Source organism: Heterodontus francisci, chromosome 36 (genome assembly GCF_036365525.1).
Source record: "Heterodontus francisci isolate sHetFra1 chromosome 36, sHetFra1.hap1, whole genome shotgun sequence".
Lineage (NCBI taxonomy): Eukaryota > Metazoa > Chordata > Chondrichthyes > Heterodontiformes > Heterodontidae > Heterodontus > Heterodontus francisci.
This window is the reverse complement of record NC_090406.1, coordinates 29,829,539-29,849,874: the sequence shown is the minus strand read 5'-3', so window position 1 is coordinate 29,849,874 and position 20,336 is coordinate 29,829,539. Positions and strand designations below refer to the sequence as shown.

The 20,336-nt window shown below is 46.7% G+C and overlaps 1 protein-coding gene across 1 annotated transcript in view; it reads left to right on the top strand.

The window, feature by feature from the left end:
- Nucleotides 1-20,336, top strand: part of kank3 (KN motif and ankyrin repeat domains 3) — a 70,159-nt gene that overhangs the window by 39,936 nt on the left and 9,887 nt on the right. The window contains exons 6-8 of the mRNA XM_068016427.1: nt 5,873-5,960; nt 16,574-16,793; nt 17,371-17,513. Of these exons, the coding sequence (XP_067872528.1) occupies nt 5,873-5,960; nt 16,574-16,793; nt 17,371-17,513 (451 nt within the window). The remainder of the gene's footprint in view (nt 1-5,872; nt 5,961-16,573; nt 16,794-17,370; nt 17,514-20,336) is intronic.

Genomic DNA, 20,336 nt, shown 5'->3' with positions numbered 1-20,336 from the left:
ATTTGTTGGTGAGGAGATCTCAAGCACTCACTTCCTCTTTGTATTTTGGATGTTTGCTGTGTTGCGTACAGGACATCCATCTCCAACAATCCTGACTCTCGAAAAAAATCATTTCTGCTGTGACTTAGAATAATACCTGGAGTCTGCAGATGTGCATTAAAGTGGAGCCTCTGACTCCAACCTAGAATGAACAAAAAGAAACTGATAAGATTAGACTAACACGAGACTATAATCAGGAATGTGCAGCAAAACAGGAAAACGTATCATTGTAACAAATTGAGTAAAAGCAATCACTGGCAGAGAACAGATGGGAAGGCAGGAAATGTTGGAAATATACAGATTTGTTAATACTGTCCACAAGGCTCTATGAAATAGTGCAAGCAGGTTAACTAGAAACCCACTAGACAGTGAGGCAGCTGATCCTCGTGGTAGTAGGACAGCTAAAAACTGGAAACCAAACCATTGCAGCAACCAGTATTTGTGCTAGTGCCAACAGGGCAGCTGGAAACCATGACAGTTAGAAACTGATGGCAAGGTGTAGTTAGATCATGTGCCAGGGAAGTAACTTGAAACTAATAGTTATCGTGGATTACGAGCAATGCACAATGAAGGAAAACCACCACAAGGTCACATTAGATATGGAGACAGATAGAGTGGGAACTCAAGATGTTGGCAAATAACTACATCCATAATTAAAATTGACCAATCAACACCCACACTTAACATCGACCAATCAACACCCACACTAATTCAGCCAATAAACACACTCCATAAACCTGAGGAATTATTGATCAATCTGAATTAAACTGTTACATCACCCTGGGTGTCCTGATAATCATTATCATTAATCCCAGGAGTCCTCATACAACAGATTTATCACTTTCCTGCAGCCCAATTCCAATTAACCAGTGATTTAAGGGTCTGAAATTAGCACTATGCCACACAAAATGCTGCCACATAGCTGGAGCAGGTGAACACGGTAATGAATCAGGTGGTTGCAACTCAACCCAAAGCACAGAAGGAGGCCATTCGGCCCATCGTGTTTGCACTGGCTCTCCGAGTGAGCAATTCACTTAGTGCCATTCCACCGCCTTCTCCCCATAACCCTGTACATTCTTCCTTTTCAGGTAACTATCTAATTCCCTTTTGAATGCCTTGATTGAGCCTACATCCACCACTTTCTCAGGCAGTGCATTCCAGATCCTAACTACTCGCTGCGTGAAAAAACTTTTCCTCATGTCGCCATTCCTTCTTTTACCAATTACCTTAAATCTGTGCCCTCTCGTTCTCGATCCTTTCATGAGTGGGAACAGTTTCCCTCTATCTACTTTGTCCAGACCCCTCATCATTTTGAATACCTCTATCAAATCACCTCTCAACCTTGTCTTCTCCAAGGAAAACAGTCCCAACTTTCAACTCCATCTTCCTAAATGAAGTTCCTCATCCCTGGAACCATTCTCGTGAATCTTTTCTGCACTCTCTGCAATGCCTTCACATCTTTCCTTAAATGCGGCCCCCAGAACTGGATGCAATACTCCAGTTGAGGCCAAACTAGTGTCTTTTACAAGTTCAATATAACCTCCCAGCTCTTGTACTCTATGCCCCTATTAATAAAGCCCAGGATACTGTATGCTTTATTAACTGCTCTCTCAACCTGTCCTGCCACATGCAATGATTTATGCACATATACACCCAGATCCCTCTGTTCCTGCACCCCCTTTAGAATTGTACCCTTTATTTTATATTGTCTCTCCATGTTCTTCCTACCAAAATTAATCACTTCACATTTCTCCCCATTTAACTTCATCTGCCACTTGTCTGCCCATTCCACCACCTTGTCTATGTCCTTCTGAAGTTCTATACTATCCTCACAGGTCACAATGCTTCCAAGTTTCATATCATCCACAAATTTTGAAATTGTGCCCTGTATACCAAGGTCTAAGTCATTAATATATATCATGAAGAGCAAGAGTCCCAACACTGACCCCTGGGGAACTCCACTACAAACCTTCCTCCAGCCCAAAAAACATTCATTAACCACTACTCTCTGTTTCCTCTCAGCCGGTTTTGTAACCATGTTGCCACTGTCCCTTTTATTCAATGAGCTATAATTTTGCTCACTAGTCTGTTGTGTGGCACTGTATCAAATGCCTTTTGGAAGTCCATGTACACCACATCAACAGCATTGCCCTCATCTACCCTCTCAGTTACTCCTTCAAAAAACTCCAGCAAGTTAGTTAAACATGATTTTCCCTTAACAAATCCATGCTGGCTTTCCTTAATTATCTCGCATTTGTCCATGTGACTATTTTTTTTTCCCGAATAATGTTTCTAGAAGTTTCCCCGCCACTGAAATTAAACTGACTGGCCTGTAGTTGCTGTGCTTACCTTTACATCCTTTTTTGAACAAGTGTGTAACATTTGCAATTCTCCAGTCCTCTGGCACTAAGTCGAAGGAAGACTGGAAAATTATGGCCAGTGCCATCGCTATTTCCACTCTCACTTCCCTCAGTATCCTTGGATATATCTCATCTGGCCCTGGTGTTTTATCAAACTTAACTATAGACAGCCTATCTAATGTTCACCATCTACAAGGCACAAGTCAGGAGTGTGAGGGAATACTATCCACTTGCCTGCATGGGTGGAGCTCCAACAACACTCAAGAAGCTCGACACCATCCAGGACAAAGCAGCCCGCTTGATTGGCACCCCATCCACAAATATTCACTCCCTCCACCACCGACGAACAGTGGCAGCAGTGTGTACCATCTACAAGATACACTGCAGCAACGCACCAAGGCTCCTTAGACAGCACCTTCCAAACCCGCGATTTCTCCCAACTAGAAGGACAAGGGCAGCAAATGCATGGGAACACCACCCCCTGCAAGTTCCTCTCCAAGTCACACACCGTCCTGACTTGGAACTATATCACTGTTCCTTCACTGTCGCTGGGTCAAAATCCTGGAACTCCCTTCCAAACAGAACTGTAGGTGTACCTACCTCCCATGGACTGCAACGGTTCAAGAAGGCAGCTTACCACCACCTTCTCAAGGGCAATTAGGGATGGGCAATAAATGCTGGCCTGGCCAGCGACACCCACATCCCATGAATGAATTTTAAAAAACCTCCTGCTTATCAGTTTTAAACCCTTCTAGTGTATTAATTACCTCCTCTTTCACCATGGCCTGGGTAGCAAAGTATTCAAAGTACCTCAGCTATTGCCCCACCTCATGCATAAATCCCCCTTTTAGTCCCTAATTGGCCCTACTCCACCTTTTTACTATTTATATGCCTAAAGAAGACTTTGGGATTCCCTTTTAAGTTAGCTGCCAGTCTCTTTTCATACTCTCTGTCTTTGCTTCTCTTAATTGCCTTTTCACTTCCAAGCTTGGAGAAAGACTTGTAAGATCACCTAGAGCATGCTTTTAATATTTGCTTCAAAGTGGAACGAATCTAAAGCTCCCAAATTCCTCCTGAGGTGCACCTCTGCAGCAGCCCGTGCTGGTCGCTCTCCAGCTGGGGATTTAGTTAGACCTTTGCTGCAGGTTATTGTGTTTGGCTATGGTCTGTCTTTATTTTTAGAAATGAGTTCATAAACGGAGCCTATGTGCAGTTGCTGTGTGTTGGAGACATTGCTAACTGCGCCCTCTTGTTTTTGGATCCTTACTGTTCCATATTCTTGGAATTCACGAATGTTTATTTTTTGATTTTCTCTTTTGTGTTTATTGTTTTCTCATGTATTGTTTTAATACTATCTGGCTGCTTAAGAACATTCTTGGCATTGTGTCCCGTTTTTGTTGGTGATTCATTAGTTGACGCATGTCCTGGTTGGAGGTTGAACTCTCCTTATCTCCCTGCTCTCCTGTTTCCTGGTTTGGAGAATTTGTTTTTTCAGCTTGTCTCTGACACATTGTTTCCTTCCTGCGATCAGTGATTTGCTGCTCCTGTTGGCTGCTGCATTTGTTCCATACCCACAATAACACGGCACAGTGGCGCAGTGGTTAGCACCGCAGCCTCACAGCTCCAGCGACCCGGGTTCAATTCTGGGTACTGCCTGTGTGGAGTTTGCAAGTTCTCCCTGTGTCTGCGTGGGTTTCCTCCGGGTGCTCCGGTTTCCTCCCACATGCCAAAGACATGCAGGTTGATCGGTTAATTGGCCATTATAAATTGCCCCTAGTATAGGTAGGTGGTAGGGAAATATAGGGACAGGTGGGGATGTGGTAGGAATATGGAATTAGTGTAGGGTTAGTATAAATGGGTGGTTGATGGTCGGCACAGACTCGGTGGGCCGAAGGGCCTGTTTCAGTGCTGTATCTCTAAAACAAAACACTTAACCATAGTAAACCAGAATCATACAACTATAGAAACATTACGGCACAAAAGGAGACCATTCAGCCCATCATGTCTGCGCCGGCTAAAAAAACACAAATCCTAATCTCACTGAAATTCACTCCTGTGGCTTGGATCTGCTTCAGACTGTTCCCGATGGTCTGAACTTGGATGTTCTTCACTCTGGGTTGGAATTGGCGGCACTTAAACCATAAGCCAGGTCTTGACTGCAGCTTGGAGGGCTCAAAGTGCCATGCAGGCCTTGTGTAATTATGCAAATATTCTGCCTTTTTATTTTCCTTATATTTCAATTTTAAGGTTACATTATAGATTTCTAAATATCTTAGATTGATGCTGATGATAAACAGAGGCAAATATTTCCCTTATTTAAGCCCATAGCTCAATACTGGACGAGCACAGCTAGCTTTCTTAGGCACGGTCAATGGCCCATTTGTAGTAATTCTGCCAGGGCCTACAAAACTGCATTACTCCGACCACAAACCTGCCATTGCCATGACAACTGTTTTGATGAGCTGGGTTCCTGACACATATGGAACCCATCACCATGATTGAGTTTCCAAATCAAGCTATGGTCCCTTTCCACAAAGAAGGTTTATTTTTCTCAAACATACAGCGCATAATCCCTCCCTGTAGGGACAAACCCTAATCACTCCCTCAGCCACCTCTCTCTCTATCTTCAAAAGCCTCCTCAATATCCATTTGTCCTCTGGTCAGCCCTACTTGATCCCACTTCCTGTCTGATGCCCCTGGCAGTGCCTGTAACGAACCATAAAATCTAAAGATCGTTAGAATGATCCCGCACAGAAGGAGGCCATTCAGTTAATCATGCCTGTGCCAGCTCTTTGAAAGAACTATCAAACTAGTCCCACTCCCCTGCTCTTTCCCCATAGCCTTGCAAATTTCCCCCCTTCAAATATTTGTCCAGTTCCCTTTTGAAAGTTATTATTGAATATGCTTCCACCATTCTTTCAGGCATTGCATTACAGATCATAACAACTTACTGCCTAAGAAAATGTTACCTCATGTCGCCTCTGGTTCTTTCACCAATCCTTTGGTTACCGACCCTTCTGCTACTGGAAACGATTTTTCTTTATTTACTCTATTAAATCTCTTAGTGATTTTCAACACCTCTATCAAATCTTCCCTTATGCTTCTGTGCTCGAAGGAAAAAGGCCGCAGTTTCTGTAATCTCTCCTTGTAACTGAAGTCTTTCACACCTGGTACCATTGTAGGTTTGCACCTTCTGCAAAGCCTTGACATCTTTTCTAAAATGTGTTGCCCAGAATTGTCCACAATACTCCAGCTGGGGCCTAACCAGTGTATTATACATGTTTAGCATAAGTACCTTGCTTCAGTACTCTGTGCCTCTATTTATAAAGCCAAGGATTTTAAGGAGTGATGAGGTAGCAGTTTATAGGCTGCAATATATCCAGTGTGCCACTAACTGCTTCTCCTTGGACAATGTTGGAAGTTTTTGGGGTTTGTTTTCTGTCCTAAGTTTCTGGTTGGTTATTTTTCTGCAGATTTGAGCTGAGTCTGAAGATGAGAGAAGTTTGTCTGATCCTGAAGAATTATTTCAATGACCCGACCCCAGTGAAGAACAAGGAAGTGGTGAGCGTCCTCATGTGCTGTTTCTGTGATGTCATTTGTGATGTCAATGGCAGTGTGTGATGTCATGGAGAGGTGGGGTTAGAGGTTTGTGTCTGGATTGTTGAGTCAGCCTTGGCTCAGTGGGTAGTACACTCACTTCTAAATCAGAAGGTCGTCAGGTCAAGTCCCACTCCAGAGACTTGAGTACAAAATCTAGACTGATTATTGCAGTACTGAGGGAGTGCTGCACGTCAGAGGTGCTGTCTTTTGAGTAAGACATTAAACTGAGGCCCTGTCTGCTTCCTCGCGTAGATGTAAAAAATCCCATGGCACTATTTCAAAGAACAGGAGCATTCTCCTGGTGTCCTGCCCAATATTGATCCCTCAACCATCATTACAAAACAGATTATCTCGTCATTATCTCATTGGACTTTTGTGGGATCTTGCTGTGTGCAAGTTTGCTGATATGTTTCCTACTTTACCATAGTGACAACACTTCAAAAGTACTTCAGTGGCAACCTGTGGTTGTGAAAAGTGCTACAGAAATGTAAACCTTCTTTTTCATTTTTCCACCTCACATCTCTGGGCTTTGGGCTCTTTTGCGCTGTCTCGCAGCTAATGGTTCAGATGGAGGCCAAGCGTAGGTTTCCCATCTGCCATCTTTCTGCTGGAGTCGGCACTTGTTCCAGCCGCAGGTTTTCATTCACTCTTAACACGTTGTTGGAAAGCTCAGCACCAGTGACTGAACTACAGCTCAATTTGCGTCGCAAACTGCTCTTTGTTGTGCTCCCAGAGGCATTATTCCCAATAATAACCCAGAGGCGGGATCTGAGTGGGGGTGTGGGCGGATGCTTAACTCAGGAGAGCTTTTGTCATGTTGGAATGTCTGATTCAACATGGATACCTAATTATCATTTTACTTCCAGTTTTGCGTCTCAAATGTGTGTCAGCAGGCAGTATGCACACTCTGTGACACGATCTCAACTTGACTATTTAAAGGGGCAATTCAAAGATGGAACTTGGAGAAGTTGGGTTCATGATGCCCAAGGGCTGCGCCTCCTTTAACAATGTCAGATAGCGCCCTGGAACAATCCGGTGGCAGTAGAATTGAGGGCAATGGTCACTTCACAGGCACTGGTAATGCGTGACCAGCAGGGGGCAGGTCTTCTAGGAGGTTTCAGATGTCTGCTTCCAGAGGCATGGCTCTTTGGAGAGGTCAAGAAAGCTGAGCCTTGGCCTGTACACCAAGGAGGAACTAGTGGACGCTGACCATCATTTTCCAATCCTCTCTGGCCCCAGGCATGGTGCCGGAGGACTGCTAATATTTTACTATTGTGTGAAATGCAGGAAGGGATAGATAGTAGTTACAGGCCAGTGTCAGCCTAATGCAGTGGTGGGAAAATTATTGGAAAAATTCTAAGGAACAGTATGAATCATAATTTAGAAAGACACGGATTAATCCGGAACAATCAGCATGGATTTGTTCAAGGAAGGCTGTGTGATTATCTTAATGGAATTTTTTGGGAAGGCAACAAGGAGGGTCGATGAGGGTAGCGTTTTTGATGTAGTCTACATGAAGTTTGCAAGGCTTTTGACAAGATCCTTCATGGCAGGCTGGTCTGAAAAGTTAAGCCCATGGGATCTAAGGGCATGTGACAAGTTGGATCCAAAATTGGCTCAGTGGCAGAAAGCAAAGGTGGACAGGTGTTTTTGTGACTGGAAGCCTGTTTCCAGTGGGGTTCCACAGGGCTCAGTACTAGGCCCCTTGCTTTTTGTGGTTTAAATTATTGATTTAGAATTAAATGTAATGGAGCATGTTTGAGAACAACTTATTTATTTAGTGCCTTTAATGTAATAAAACATCCCAAGGAGCTTTACAGGAGCTTTATAAAGCAAAATTAGACACCAAGCTACATAAGGTGATATTAGGGCAGGTGGCCAAAAGCCTGGTTAGAGGTAGGTTTTAAGGAGCATCTTAAAGGAAGAAAGAGGGATAGAGAGTTGGAGAGGTTTAGGGAGGGCTGCTCCCCTCTCTGTCTCTCCCTACTGCTTCTCCCTCTCTCTCTGCTGCTGCTCCCCTCTTTCTCTCTGGTGCCGCTCCCCCACTCTCTCTCCCTACTGCTTCTCCCTCTCTCTCTCTCTGCTGCTGCTCCCCTCTTTCTCTGGTGCTCCCCTCTCGCTCTCTCTCTGTCCCTACTGCTGCTCCCCTCTCTCTGCTGCTGCTGCTGCTCCCCCCCCTTCCCTCTCTCTGCTGCTGCTGCTCCCCCCCCTTCCCTCTCTCTGGTGCCGCTCCCCCTCTCTCTCTCTGGTGCCGCTCCCCCTCTCTCTCTCTCTCTCTCCCCCTACTGCTTCTCCCTGTCTGCTGCTGCTCGCCTCTCTCTCTCTGGTGCTCCCTCTCTCTCTCTCTCTCTCTCTGCTTCTGCTGCTCCCCTCTCTCTCTCTCGCTTCTGCTGCTCCCCTCTCTCTCTCTCGCTTCTGCTGCTTCTCCCCCCTCTCTCTCTCTGCTGCTTCTCCCCCCTCTCTCTCTCTGCTGCTTCTCCCCCCTCTCTCTCTCTGCTGCTTCTCCCCCCTCTCTCTCTCTGCTGCTGCTCCCCCCTCTCTCTCTCTGCTGCTGCTCCCCCCTCTCTCTCTCTGCTGCTGCTCCCCCCTCTCTCTCTCTGCTGCTGCTCCCCTCTCTCTCTCTCTGCTGCTCCCCTCTCTCTCTCTCTACTGCTCCCCTCTCTCTCTCTCTCTCTCTACTGCTCCCCTCTCTCTCTCTGCTGCTCCCCTCTCTGTCTCTCTCTGCTTCTGCTGCTCCCCTCTCTCTCTCTCTCTGCTGCTCCCCCCTCCCTCTCTCTGGTGCTCCCCTCTCTGTCTCCCTACTGCTGCTCCCCTCTCTCTCTCTGCTTCTGCTGCTCCCCTCTCTCTCTCTCTGCTTCTGCTGCTCCCCTCTCTCTCTCTCTGCTTCTGCTGCTCCCCTCTCTCTCTCTCTGCTGCTGCTCCCCTCTCTCTCTCTGCTGCTGCTCCCCTCTCTCTCTCTCTGCTGCTGCTCCCCTCTCTCTCTCTCTGCTGCTGCTCCCCTCTCTCTCTCTCTGCTGCTGCTCCCCTCTCTCTCTCTGCTGCTGCTCCCCTCTCTCTCTCTCTGCTGCTGCTCCCCTCTCTCTCTCTCTGCTGCTGCTCCCCTCTCTCTCTCTCTGCTGCTCCCCTCTCTGTCTCCTGCTCCCCTCTCTGTCTCCCTACTGCTGCTCCCCTCTCTGTCTCCCTACTGCTGCTCCCCTCTCTCTCTCTGCTTCTGCTGCTCCCCTCTCTCTCTCTCTCTGCTGCTGTTCCCCTCTCTCTCTCTCTGCTGCTGCTCCCCCCTCTCTCTCTCTGCTGCTGCTCCTCCCTCTCTCTCTCTGCTGCTGCTCCCCTCTCTCTCTCTCTGCTGCTGCTCCCCTCTCTCTCTCTCTGCTGCTCCCCTCTCTGTCTCCCTACTGCTGCTCCCCTCTCTTTCTCTGCTTCTGCTGCTCCCCTCTCTCTCTGCTGCTGCTCCCCTCTCTCTCTCTCTGCTGCTGCTCCCCTCTCTCTCTCTCTGCTGCTGCTCCCCTCTCTCTCTCTCTGCTGCTGCTCCCCTCTCTCTCTCTCTGCTGCTGCTCCCCTCTCTCTCTCTCTGCTGCTGCTCCCCTCTCTCTCTCTCTGCTGCTGCTCCCCTCTCTCTCTCTCTGCTGCTCCCCTCTCTGTCTCCCTACTGCTGCTCCCCTCTCTTTCTCTGCTTCTGCTGCTCCCCTCTCTCTCTGCTGCTGCTCCCCTCTCTCTCTGCTGCTGCTCCCCTCTCTCTCTCTGCTGCTGCTCCCCTCTCTCTCTGCTGCTGCTCCCCTCTCTCTCTGCTGCTGCTCCCCTCTCTCTCTGCTGCTGCTCCCCTCTCTCTCTGCTGCTGCTCCCCTCTCTCTCTCTGCTGCTGCTCCCCTCTCTCTCTCTCTGCTGCTGCTCCCCTCTCTCTCTCTCTCTCTCTCTCTCTGCTGCTGCTCCTCTCTCTCTCTCTCTGCTGCTGCTCCCCTCTCTCTCTCTGCTGCTGCTCCCCTCTCTCTCTCTGCTGCTGCTCCCCTCTCTCTCTCTGCTGCTACTCCCCTCTCTCTCTCTCTCTGCTGCTCCCCTCTCTGTCTCCCTACTGCTGCTCCCCTCTCTCTCTCTCTCTGCTTCTGCTGCTCCCCTCTCTCTCTCTCTGCTTCTGCTGCTCCCCTCTCTCTCTCTCTGCTTCTGCTGCTCCCCTCTCTCTCTCTCTGCTGCTGCTCCCCTCTCTCTCTCTCTGCTGCTGCTCCCCTCTCTCTCTCTCTGCTGCTGCTCCCCTCTCTCTCTCTCTGCTGCTGCTCCCCTCTCTCTCTCTGCTGCTGCTCCCCTCTCTCTCTCTCTGCTGCTGCTCCCCTCTCTCTCTCTCTGCTGCTGCTCCCCTCTCTCTCTCTCTGCTGCTGCTCCCCTCTCTCTCTCTGCTGCTGCTCCCCTCTCTCTCTCTCTGCTGCTGCTCCCCTCTCTCTCTCTCTGCTGCTGCTCCCCTCTCTCTCTCTCTGCTGCTCCCCTCTCTGTCTCCTGCTCCCCTCTCTGTCTCCCTACTGCTGCTCCCCTCTCTGTCTCCCTACTGCTGCTCCCCTCTCTCTCTCTGCTTCTGCTGCTCCCCTCTCTCTCTCTCTCTGCTGCTGTTCCCCTCTCTCTCTCTCTGCTGCTGCTCCCCCCTCTCTCTCTCTGCTGCTGCTCCTCCCTCTCTCTCTCTGCTGCTGCTCCCCTCTCTCTCTCTCTGCTGCTGCTCCCCTCTCTCTCTCTCTGCTGCTCCCCTCTCTGTCTCCCTACTGCTGCTCCCCTCTCTTTCTCTGCTTCTGCTGCTCCCCTCTCTCTCTGCTGCTGCTCCCCTCTCTCTCTCTCTGCTGCTGCTCCCCTCTCTCTCTCTCTGCTGCTGCTCCCCTCTCTCTCTCTCTGCTGCTGCTCCCCTCTCTCTCTCTCTGCTGCTGCTCCCCTCTCTCTCTCTCTGCTGCTGCTCCCCTCTCTCTCTCTCTGCTGCTGCTCCCCTCTCTCTCTCTCTGCTGCTGCTCCCCTCTCTCTCTCTCTGCTGCTCCCCTCTCTGTCTCCCTACTGCTGCTCCCCTCTCTTTCTCTGCTTCTGCTGCTCCCCTCTCTCTCTGCTGCTGCTCCCCTCTCTCTCTGCTGCTGCTCCCCTCTCTCTCTCTGCTGCTGCTCCCCTCTCTCTCTGCTGCTGCTCCCCTCTCTCTCTGCTGCTGCTCCCCTCTCTCTCTGCTGCTGCTCCCCTCTCTCTCTGCTGCTGCTCCCCTCTCTCTCTCTGCTGCTGCTCCCCTCTCTCTCTCTCTGCTGCTGCTCCCCTCTCTCTCTCTCTCTCTCTCTCTCTGCTGCTGCTCCTCTCTCTCTCTCTCTGCTGCTGCTCCCCTCTCTCTCTCTGCTGCTGCTCCCCTCTCTCTCTCTGCTGCTGCTCCCCTCTCTCTCTCTGCTGCTACTCCCCTCTCTCTCTCTCTCTGCTGCTCCCCTCTCTGTCTCCCTACTGCTGCTCCCCTCTCTCTCTCTCTCTGCTTCTGCTGCTCCCCTCTCTCTCTCTCTGCTTCTGCTGCTCCCCTCTCTCTCTCTCTGCTTCTGCTGCTCCCCTCTCTCTCTCTCTGCTGCTGCTCCCCTCTCTCTCTCTCTGCTGCTGCTCCCCTCTCTCTCTCTCTGCTGCTGCTCCCCTCTCTCTCTCTGCTGCTGCTCCCCTCTTTCTCTCTGGTTCCGCTCCTCTGTTTCTCTGCTGCTCCCCCTCCCTCTCTCTGATGCTGCTGCTCCCCTCTCTCTCTCTCCCTCCCTACTGCTGCTCCCCCCTCTTTATCTCCCCCTCTCTCTCTCCCTGCTGCTGCTGCTCCCCCCTCCCTCTCTCTGATCCTGCTCCCCTCTCTTTCTGCTGCTGCTCCCCTCTTTCTCTCCCCCCCCCCTCTCTGCTGCTGCTCCCCTCTCTCTATCTCCCTCTCTCTCTCCCAATCCTGCTGATCCCCTCTTTCCTGACCATCTGCTGGTCTCTCCACAGCAAGTTGTTGCAGCTGCTGATGGCCATTTTGCTTTCGTCCCGTCCAATCTAAGATAGCCAAGGCACCACCTGTCCTGAATTTGAGTCTCAATACCTCCAAAATGCACAAATGAACCTCAACCCTATTAAGAACCAGGGTGAGGAGAAAGTCCAGAGGGGAAGTGAAAAAGCAAATAAGAGAAGTAAAGAGAGAGCATGGAAAGAGACTGGCACCCAGCATTAAAGAAAATCCCAAAGTTTTTTATAGGCATATAAATAGTAAAAGGGTGGTAAAAGGAGGAGTGGGGCTGATTAGGGACCAGAAAGGGGATTTACACATGGAGGCAGAGGGCATAGCTGAGCAATGAATACATTGCATCTGTCTTTACCAAGTGTTACGACCGAGATGGGAGTAATGGCACTGTCAATTCAGTCCCATCTCTCCACAGGTCGCAGCATATTATTAAACTTTTCCCACCTAACCAGAAAACAGCCAAATTAAACACTTAATTAACCCCCAAAATAAAAAAAATACACCAAACCAGGTACCTTTAGACAACAACAAATTAACTATTTATTAATAAATGAAATCCTAATACTATTATGATAAATTTATGTCCAAAGACCAAAAACTTATTTAACCTAACCCCCATGCTCACACATATACATTCAAAAACTAATTGTTAACCAGTTTTTAAAATGATGTTTTAAAAAAAAATTAGCTGTTTCTTAAGAATAAATAAATAACTGGGTTGTAAGTCTTTGTGGGTTACGTTCCTGATGGGTGAAGTATCCTAGTGTAAAAATAACCAGTTGCCACTTGAAGCCTCCAGGCAAATTTGATGAACAGTCTTTACTTGATAGGCGTTCAAAGCACTACGGTTGCAGCAGGGGTCATACAGTTCTTTAAACAAGTATAGCAATGGGTCTGCTTGGATTTTAAGACCGTCAGATCTCAATAGAAACTTTACTGAAAATTTCAGCAAAAACAAACAGACGACAGAGAGTCACTTTTGAGGCAGAGAATTCTTAGAGTTTCGAAGTGAAAAGGATTTTACAATCTTCAGTCATGCAAACTATCTTTTTCCAGGGTTTTTCTCTCTACTTAGGCAAACACAGCTTGTAACTCAATGCAGTTTTCTGCTAAGAGAATTAGACAGCTGCTTCCTTCAGCATGCTTCACTCGACTCTCTCTCCAAACTGGTTTTAGCTGGTTTTTACACACAGTTAAAAGTTACAGTACACCAGTGACCTCCTCACTCTCCTGCTGTTGCCTAGGTAACAGGTGCAGCTGCTGCACACACTGTTCTCAGTCTTAAAGCTTCTCACTCTGTCTTAAAGGTACACTGTTTTAGACAGTCTTAAGGGCACACTGTTTTAAATAGAGGAGAAAATAAATAGTTTCGTGCCACGAGGACGAAGATGCAACTCAGGCAATGTTGAAAGAGGAGGTAAGTCTGACCCAAGAGGGGTTTAAAATTGATAAAGAGGAAATATTAGATAGGCTGTCTGTACTTAAAACACCAGGACCAGATGAGATGCATCCAAGGATACTAAGGGAAGTGAGGGTGGAAATCATAGAGGCACTGGCCAGAATTTTTCAGTCTTGCTTAGACTCGGGTGTGGTGCCAGAGGACTGTAGGATTGCAAACGTTACACCCTTGTTCAAAAAAGGGTGTAAAGATAAGCCCAGCAACTACAGGTCAGTCAGTTTAACTTCAGTGGTAGGAAAACTTTTAGAAAAAATAATTCGGGACAAAATCAATAATCACATGGGCAAATGCGAGTTAATTAAGGAAAGCCAGCATGGATTTCTTAAAGGAAAAGCATGTTTCACTAACTAGCTGGAGTTTTTTGAGGAGGTAACAGCGAGGGTTGATGAGGGCAATGCAGTTGATATGCTGTACAGGGACTTCCAAACAGCATTTGATACAGTGCCTCACAACCTGTGAGAAAACCTGCAGCTCATGGAATAAAAGGGACAGTAGCAACATGGATACGAAATTGGCTGGTGGCCAGGAAACAAAATGTTGTGGTTAATGGATGTTTTTTGGGCTGGAGAAAGGTTTGTAGTGGAGTTCCCCAGGGATCAGTGTTGGGACCCTTGCTTTTCCTGATATATATTGATGACCTAGACCTTGTTGTACAGGGCACAATTTCAACATTTGCAGATGATATGAAACTTAGAAGCATTGTGAACTGTCAGGAGGATAGTGTAGAACGTCAAAAGGACGTAGACAAGTTGGTGGAAAGGGCAGACAGGTGGCAGATGAAGTTCAATGCAGAGAAATGTGAAGTGATTCATTTTGGTAGGAAGAACATGGAGAGACAATATAAAATAAAGGGTACAATTCTAAAGGGGGTGCAGGAGCAGAGGGACCTGGGTGTTTATGTGCATAAGTTATTGAAGGCGTCAGGACAGGTTGAGAGAGCAGTTAATAAAGCATAGAGTATCCTGGGCTTGATTAAAAGGGGCACAGAGTACAAGAGCAAAGTGGTTATGTTGAATTTGTAAAGACACTAGTTCGGCCTTAGCTGGAGTATTGTGTCCAGTTCTGGGCACCGCACTTTAGGAAAGATGTGAGGTCATTGTAGAGAGCACAGAAAAGATTCACGAGAATAGTTCCAGGGATGAGGAACTTCAGTTATGAAGATAGATTGGAGAAGTTAGAACTGTTTTCCTTGGAGAAGAGAAGGCTGAGAGGTGATTTGATAGAGGTATTTAAAATCATGAGGGGTCTGGACAGAGTAGATGGAGAGAAACTGTTCCCACTCATGAAAGGATTGAGAATGAGAGGGCACAGATTTAAAGTATTTGGTAAGAGAAGCAAAAGTGACATGAGGAAAAACTTTTTCACTCAGCAAGTGGTTAAGGTCTGGAATGCACTGCCTGAGAATGTGGTGGAGGCAGGTTCAATTGAAGCATTCAAAAGGGAATTAGACAGTTATATGAAAAGGAAGAATGTGCAGGGTTATGGGAAGAATGGAACTGAGGGAATTGCTCTTTCAGAGAGCCAGTGCGGACACGATGGGCCAAATGGCCTCTTTCTGCACTGTAACGATTCTGTGATTCAATGCAAGTACTCCCAACAACCCCTTTCCCAATGGGAGGTAAGAAAGTAGTTGAGAGCATTCACTATATATTGATGCACCACATAACAGGCTGGTTAACAAAACTGAGGCTCATGGGATAGGAGGATCAGTGTCAGCTTGGTAAATAGTTGCTTTTCATATTGGAGGATGGTAGACCACAGCTAAAGTATTGCATCCAGTTCTGGTCACCACACTTTAGGAAGGATGTGAGGATCCCTGAGAGGGTGCAGAGATTTACCAGAATGTTTCCAGGATGAGGGATTTTAGCGACAAGGTTAGGTTGGAGAAGCTGGGGTTGTTCTCCTTGGAGCAAAGGAGATTGAGGGGAGATTTGATAGAGGTGTACAAGATTATGACAGGTTTACATAAGGTAGACAAAGAAAGGATTTTCCCATTAACTGATGGTACAAGGACTAGTTTTTAAAAATTTGTTCATGGGATGTAGGCGTCGCTGGCTAAGCCAGCATTTATTGCCCATCTCTAATTGCCCTTGAGAAGGTGATGGTGAGCTGCCTTCTTGAACTGCTGCAGTCATTGGAGTGTAGGTACACCAACAGTGCTGTTAGGAAGGGAGTTCCAGGATCCTGTCCCAGCGACATTGAAGGGATGGCAATATAGTTCCAAGTCAGGTTGGTGTGTGGCTTGGAGGGGAACTTGCAGGTGGTGGTGTTCCCATGTGAACATAGATTTAAGGTTTTGGGCAAGAAATGCAGGGGGGATGTGATGCAGAACTTTTTTAACAAATGTGTGGTAATGGCCTGGAACTCGCTGCCTACGAGGGTGGTGGAAGCACAAACGATAAATGATTTCAAAAGGAAATTGGATAGGCACTTGAGGGAATTAAACTTGCAGAGATATGGGGATGGAGCGCGGGAATGGGACTGACTGGATTGCTCTACAGAGAGCCGCCATGGACTGAATGGGCTGAATGGCCTCCTGCTTTGCCGTAATAACTCTATGATGTCCATATGCCTGACTTTTAATGATCCCCATGAAATGCCGTTCACTCTTCTTGCTTTCATTTCAATGGCAAGTTTCAGGAAGCCTGGGAGACCATGCATGTTATGTTAAATTGAAGTCCCGGTGAGAAACACGTTGAAATTGCCTCATTTAAATATGATAATCAGTAACCCCAGCCTCTCGTGAGGGTTTTACACACAAACATTGAAGGTCCTGAGTTAAACCCAATGTTAGTGTGTTGGAGATGGTTTCCAGGCACTTTTGACGATTTTAACAATCCCGAAGCCAAACCTATATGCTCCTTGCTGTTAAATTTCCCCCTTCTGTTTTCGAGCTTATAAAATATCCAGTGAAGATTAATCTAAGATGTTTTTGTTCCAGTTGTTTGCTGCTATGGGCTGACACAGGCTGTATTTGGTGCCGACCTGTATTTAGGGTGGGTTCATTTGGAGAAGACGCAGGAACCTGTGGCCAATAACCTCCAGCTCCCAGCCGGGTGATTATCTTTGAGCGCGAGCAGTCGATTAAGGTGGCTGAAAGTCAAAAGCAACAGTCCTGGGAGCTCCCTGAGTGCTTTTGTTGTGTGCTTGCAGATGTCCAGTTTGAATGCGATCCAGCAGGAGTGGTTCAGAGTCTCCAGCCAGAAGTCAGCCTCTCCCGAGACTGTAGCTGACCATCTGATGGCCTTCGCAGAGATGTCACCAGCAATCCTGAAATATGTTGTCAACCTGTCTGATGGAAATGGCAACACAGCCCTGCACTACTGTGTCTCTCACTCCAACTTCCAGATTGTCAAACTTCTGCTGGACACTGGTGAGTTCACAGTGTGGTGTTCATTAATCAGGTAAAAGCCACTGGCCTGGGGGTGGAGGCACAGGGTGTGGTGTGGGTAGGAGCATGGATTGGTGAATGGGGATGCGAGGTGGGTGCTGGCACAAGGCATGGGCATGTTGTGGGGGGGATGGGGATGGGGGGGGGTGTGGTGAAAATGTTCCCAGCTGGCATTTAAAATATTTCCAATATATCCCTCTCCCGAATGTTATTGATAGATCAATAAGTTATAAACAAAACTAACAAAGTATGTTTTACACCCACACACTGAGGGGTCAACGTGAATTAATAGCTGATGAGTGAGCATCTTGTTAATAAACTATAAACAATCTCGCCTCCGGCTCTAATGGGGAATTGCCTGTCGCATAGAAGTTGTACTCAGTTTACCGTTGCACTAAATTGATTGATACTTGACTACAATGGGGTTCAGTGATGTGCCAGTGGGTGGTCTCGCAGTGCTAGTGGGTGGTCTCGCAGTGCCAGTTGGTGGTCACGCAGTGTCCACAGTCTTCCACTTGTTAAAACAACCTTTAAGATCTCTTATTTTTCTATTTTTCAGCTGTCTGTAATGTTGACTGGCAGAACAAGGCAGGTTACACAGCTATCATGCTCGCTGCACTGGCTGCCATGGAGACTGATGCAGAGATGAATGTTGTGAGGCAGTTATTTAGTCTGGGAAATGTCAATGCCAAAGCCAGTCAGGTGAATACTAAAGGTGGAAATCACCATTTACACCAAGTAATACGCATGAAACTAACACCAGGCTCAACACAGCAGCTGTTTCCTTTTAAAAAATCCAAGCTCAGTGGTGAAGTCATGCAGTTCATTCTCTCTTTACTCAGTGTGTTAATAAATAGTGCTCTAGCTGTCTCATACTTCTATGCTCAGAACATTCCGTGCTCATATTTTAAGCCACTTGGGTTGAAATGAGAGTCTTGTTTCTTTATAAATCTTTGCCTTTCCTCCTAACAAATTACACACACAATCCTATATACAAGTGCGTACATCCACATCCACATGCACAACCCTATATATGTGTGTAGAATTCCTGCAGACATGCCAACCTACATATACACTTAGATGTATATACAAATCTGCATGTGTACACATGAAAGTGTATACATGTATATATGCTATCTGACGCACAAATATACCAGTCACACAGTGAACTCCCTACTATTTGGGTGGAGGTAACTGTCTCCAGTAGTGTGTAATTTCTAATCCTGGATAATAAGTGCCCCCTAAATCTGTATGGAGAGGACATTCTTCAGGATTTAAATGGGAAATATAGTTCCTAAGGAAAGATTGGCCAAAACATTAGCTGATTGTGTGGCCTTGTCTGCACAGGTTTAAACATTGAGCCTCATCACGGAGTGGAGCAGTTCAGTGGGTGCAGCCTGTATAAAATCGAGCCGTTGCAGATCTTGCTCTTTGTGGCTCAATCAAAGCAAGTGTATTTCAACATACTCTGATCAATTAAATTAGGATATTCCCCCTCTCTTGGGTGTTATTGCCATCAGATTATGAGAAACTATTCAAATAAAAAATTTCTGTTAACATCTGTGATTCTTTGTCATCAGAGCTGCACAGTGGGAGATCAAGTAATCCGTTCGCAGCCAGTCTAAATCCTCCTTTATCTCCACTTCTAATTGAATTATTTTTCCTCCACATGTTGTTCTGGACCTGCCCCTGCAGCTGCATTGGAGCCTTGTTAGCAACTGTCCAGTTGAGGCCACAGTGTCTGGGTACAGAGTTAGAATCATAGAGAGATATAGCACTGAAACAGGGCCTTTGGCCCACCGAGTCTGTGCTGACTATCAACCACCCATTTTATACGAATCCTACATGAATCCCATTTCCCTCTCACATCCCCACCTTCCCTCAATTCTCCTACCACCTACCTACACTAGGGGCAATTTACAATGGCCAATTTACCTATCAACCCACAAGTCTTTGGTATGTGTGAGGAAACTGGAGCACCCGGCGGAAACCTGCACGGTGACAGGGAGAACTTGCAAACTCTGCACAGGCAGTACCCAGAACTGAACCTGGGTCGCTGGAGCTGTGAGGCTGTGGTGCTAACCACTGCACCACTATGCCATCCTCTGACACTTCTTTCCCTCCATAGCTCCTTTAAAGCCCATGGAACTAGGCATATTGACACTTCCAGTCTCAGTTTTTGTTGTGACAACCCAGGGACGTGACGTGATGACGCCATTCCTGCATCATCACTGGGTCAAAAACTTGGAACTCCCCACCTAACAGCACGGTGGGAGCACCTACACCATACAGACTGCAACGGTTCAAGAAGGCAGCTCACTGCCACCTTCTCAATGGATGGGCAATAAATGGCAGCATTGCCAAAAATACCCATGTCCCAAGAACGACTAGAAAAAAGTCGATATGATGTCATTGCATTGTGTATTTGCAGATTCTCCTTAATCAGAATACACACAGACTCCTTAGAAACCAACTATGAGAAATAGTTCAACCACAGTTCCATTCATATGAAAGTCTTTTTATTGTTACTATCTTTTTAGTTACTGCTTTCCCCAGATTGCAGAGAATATACATTACAGTCTGTTATACAAACAGTCGCCTCACAACTATTATTCCCACACAAACACTATTTGGTTGTGAACAAGTAGAAAACACTAACCAAAGGCATTGTCCTGGACTCTGTTGAATTACAGTAAAGAGCTGGGTGGCACTAGAAAATAGATGAAGGAACTTCAGGATGCTATTTTGTTACATTGAGAAACTTGCTTCCAAAGAAAGGAACCTTTTGTTTACCTGCATCTCAGGTTTTAACTTCAAAGGGTGTATTAGATATACCTCCAGCCAGCAAGCGTTCCACGCGTTTTAAGTTGTGTGGATGATTGACAGCTGGTTGCAATTGTCAGAGATACAATTGATTTACATTCTTCCTGATTGAACTTCAAAGGGATGGAAAGTGTATCTCAGAGAGTTTATCAGTTCTTCTGAGGCCGTCTAGATAGGAGTTGGAGACTCCAACACTTCATGTAATGCTTACAGACACTGATCCAGTGAGTGAATAAAGGTTTGAACATTTGTTGATGAAATTCAAATTTCACAAAGGCTTAAAAGAGGCAGTGGTGGATTTCCTGCCCATCCTTTATACACTGTCAAAAGACATATATCACAAGTTTAATTTTATCCCCATTACTTTTGGACTGAGGAGTTGTAAGTAAACTCTAAATTGTTATAATACTGTCTATTGCTACTTATCATCTGTTCTGTAGTTTATAGCCCGAACTATGGTCTGACTATGTTAATGCTCCCACTTTGCAAAGTATAAGAGATTACAGAGGTTCTGTGCCCTATTCAGTAAGCTAAACGTAGTACAAAAGCAAAATACTGCAGATGCTGGAAATCTGAAATAAAACAGAAAATGCTGGAAATACTCAGCATGTCAGGCAGCATCTGTGGAGAGAGAAACGGGAGTTAATGTTTCAGGTTGATGACCTTTCGACAGATGCTGCCTGACCTGCTATAGCTAAATAA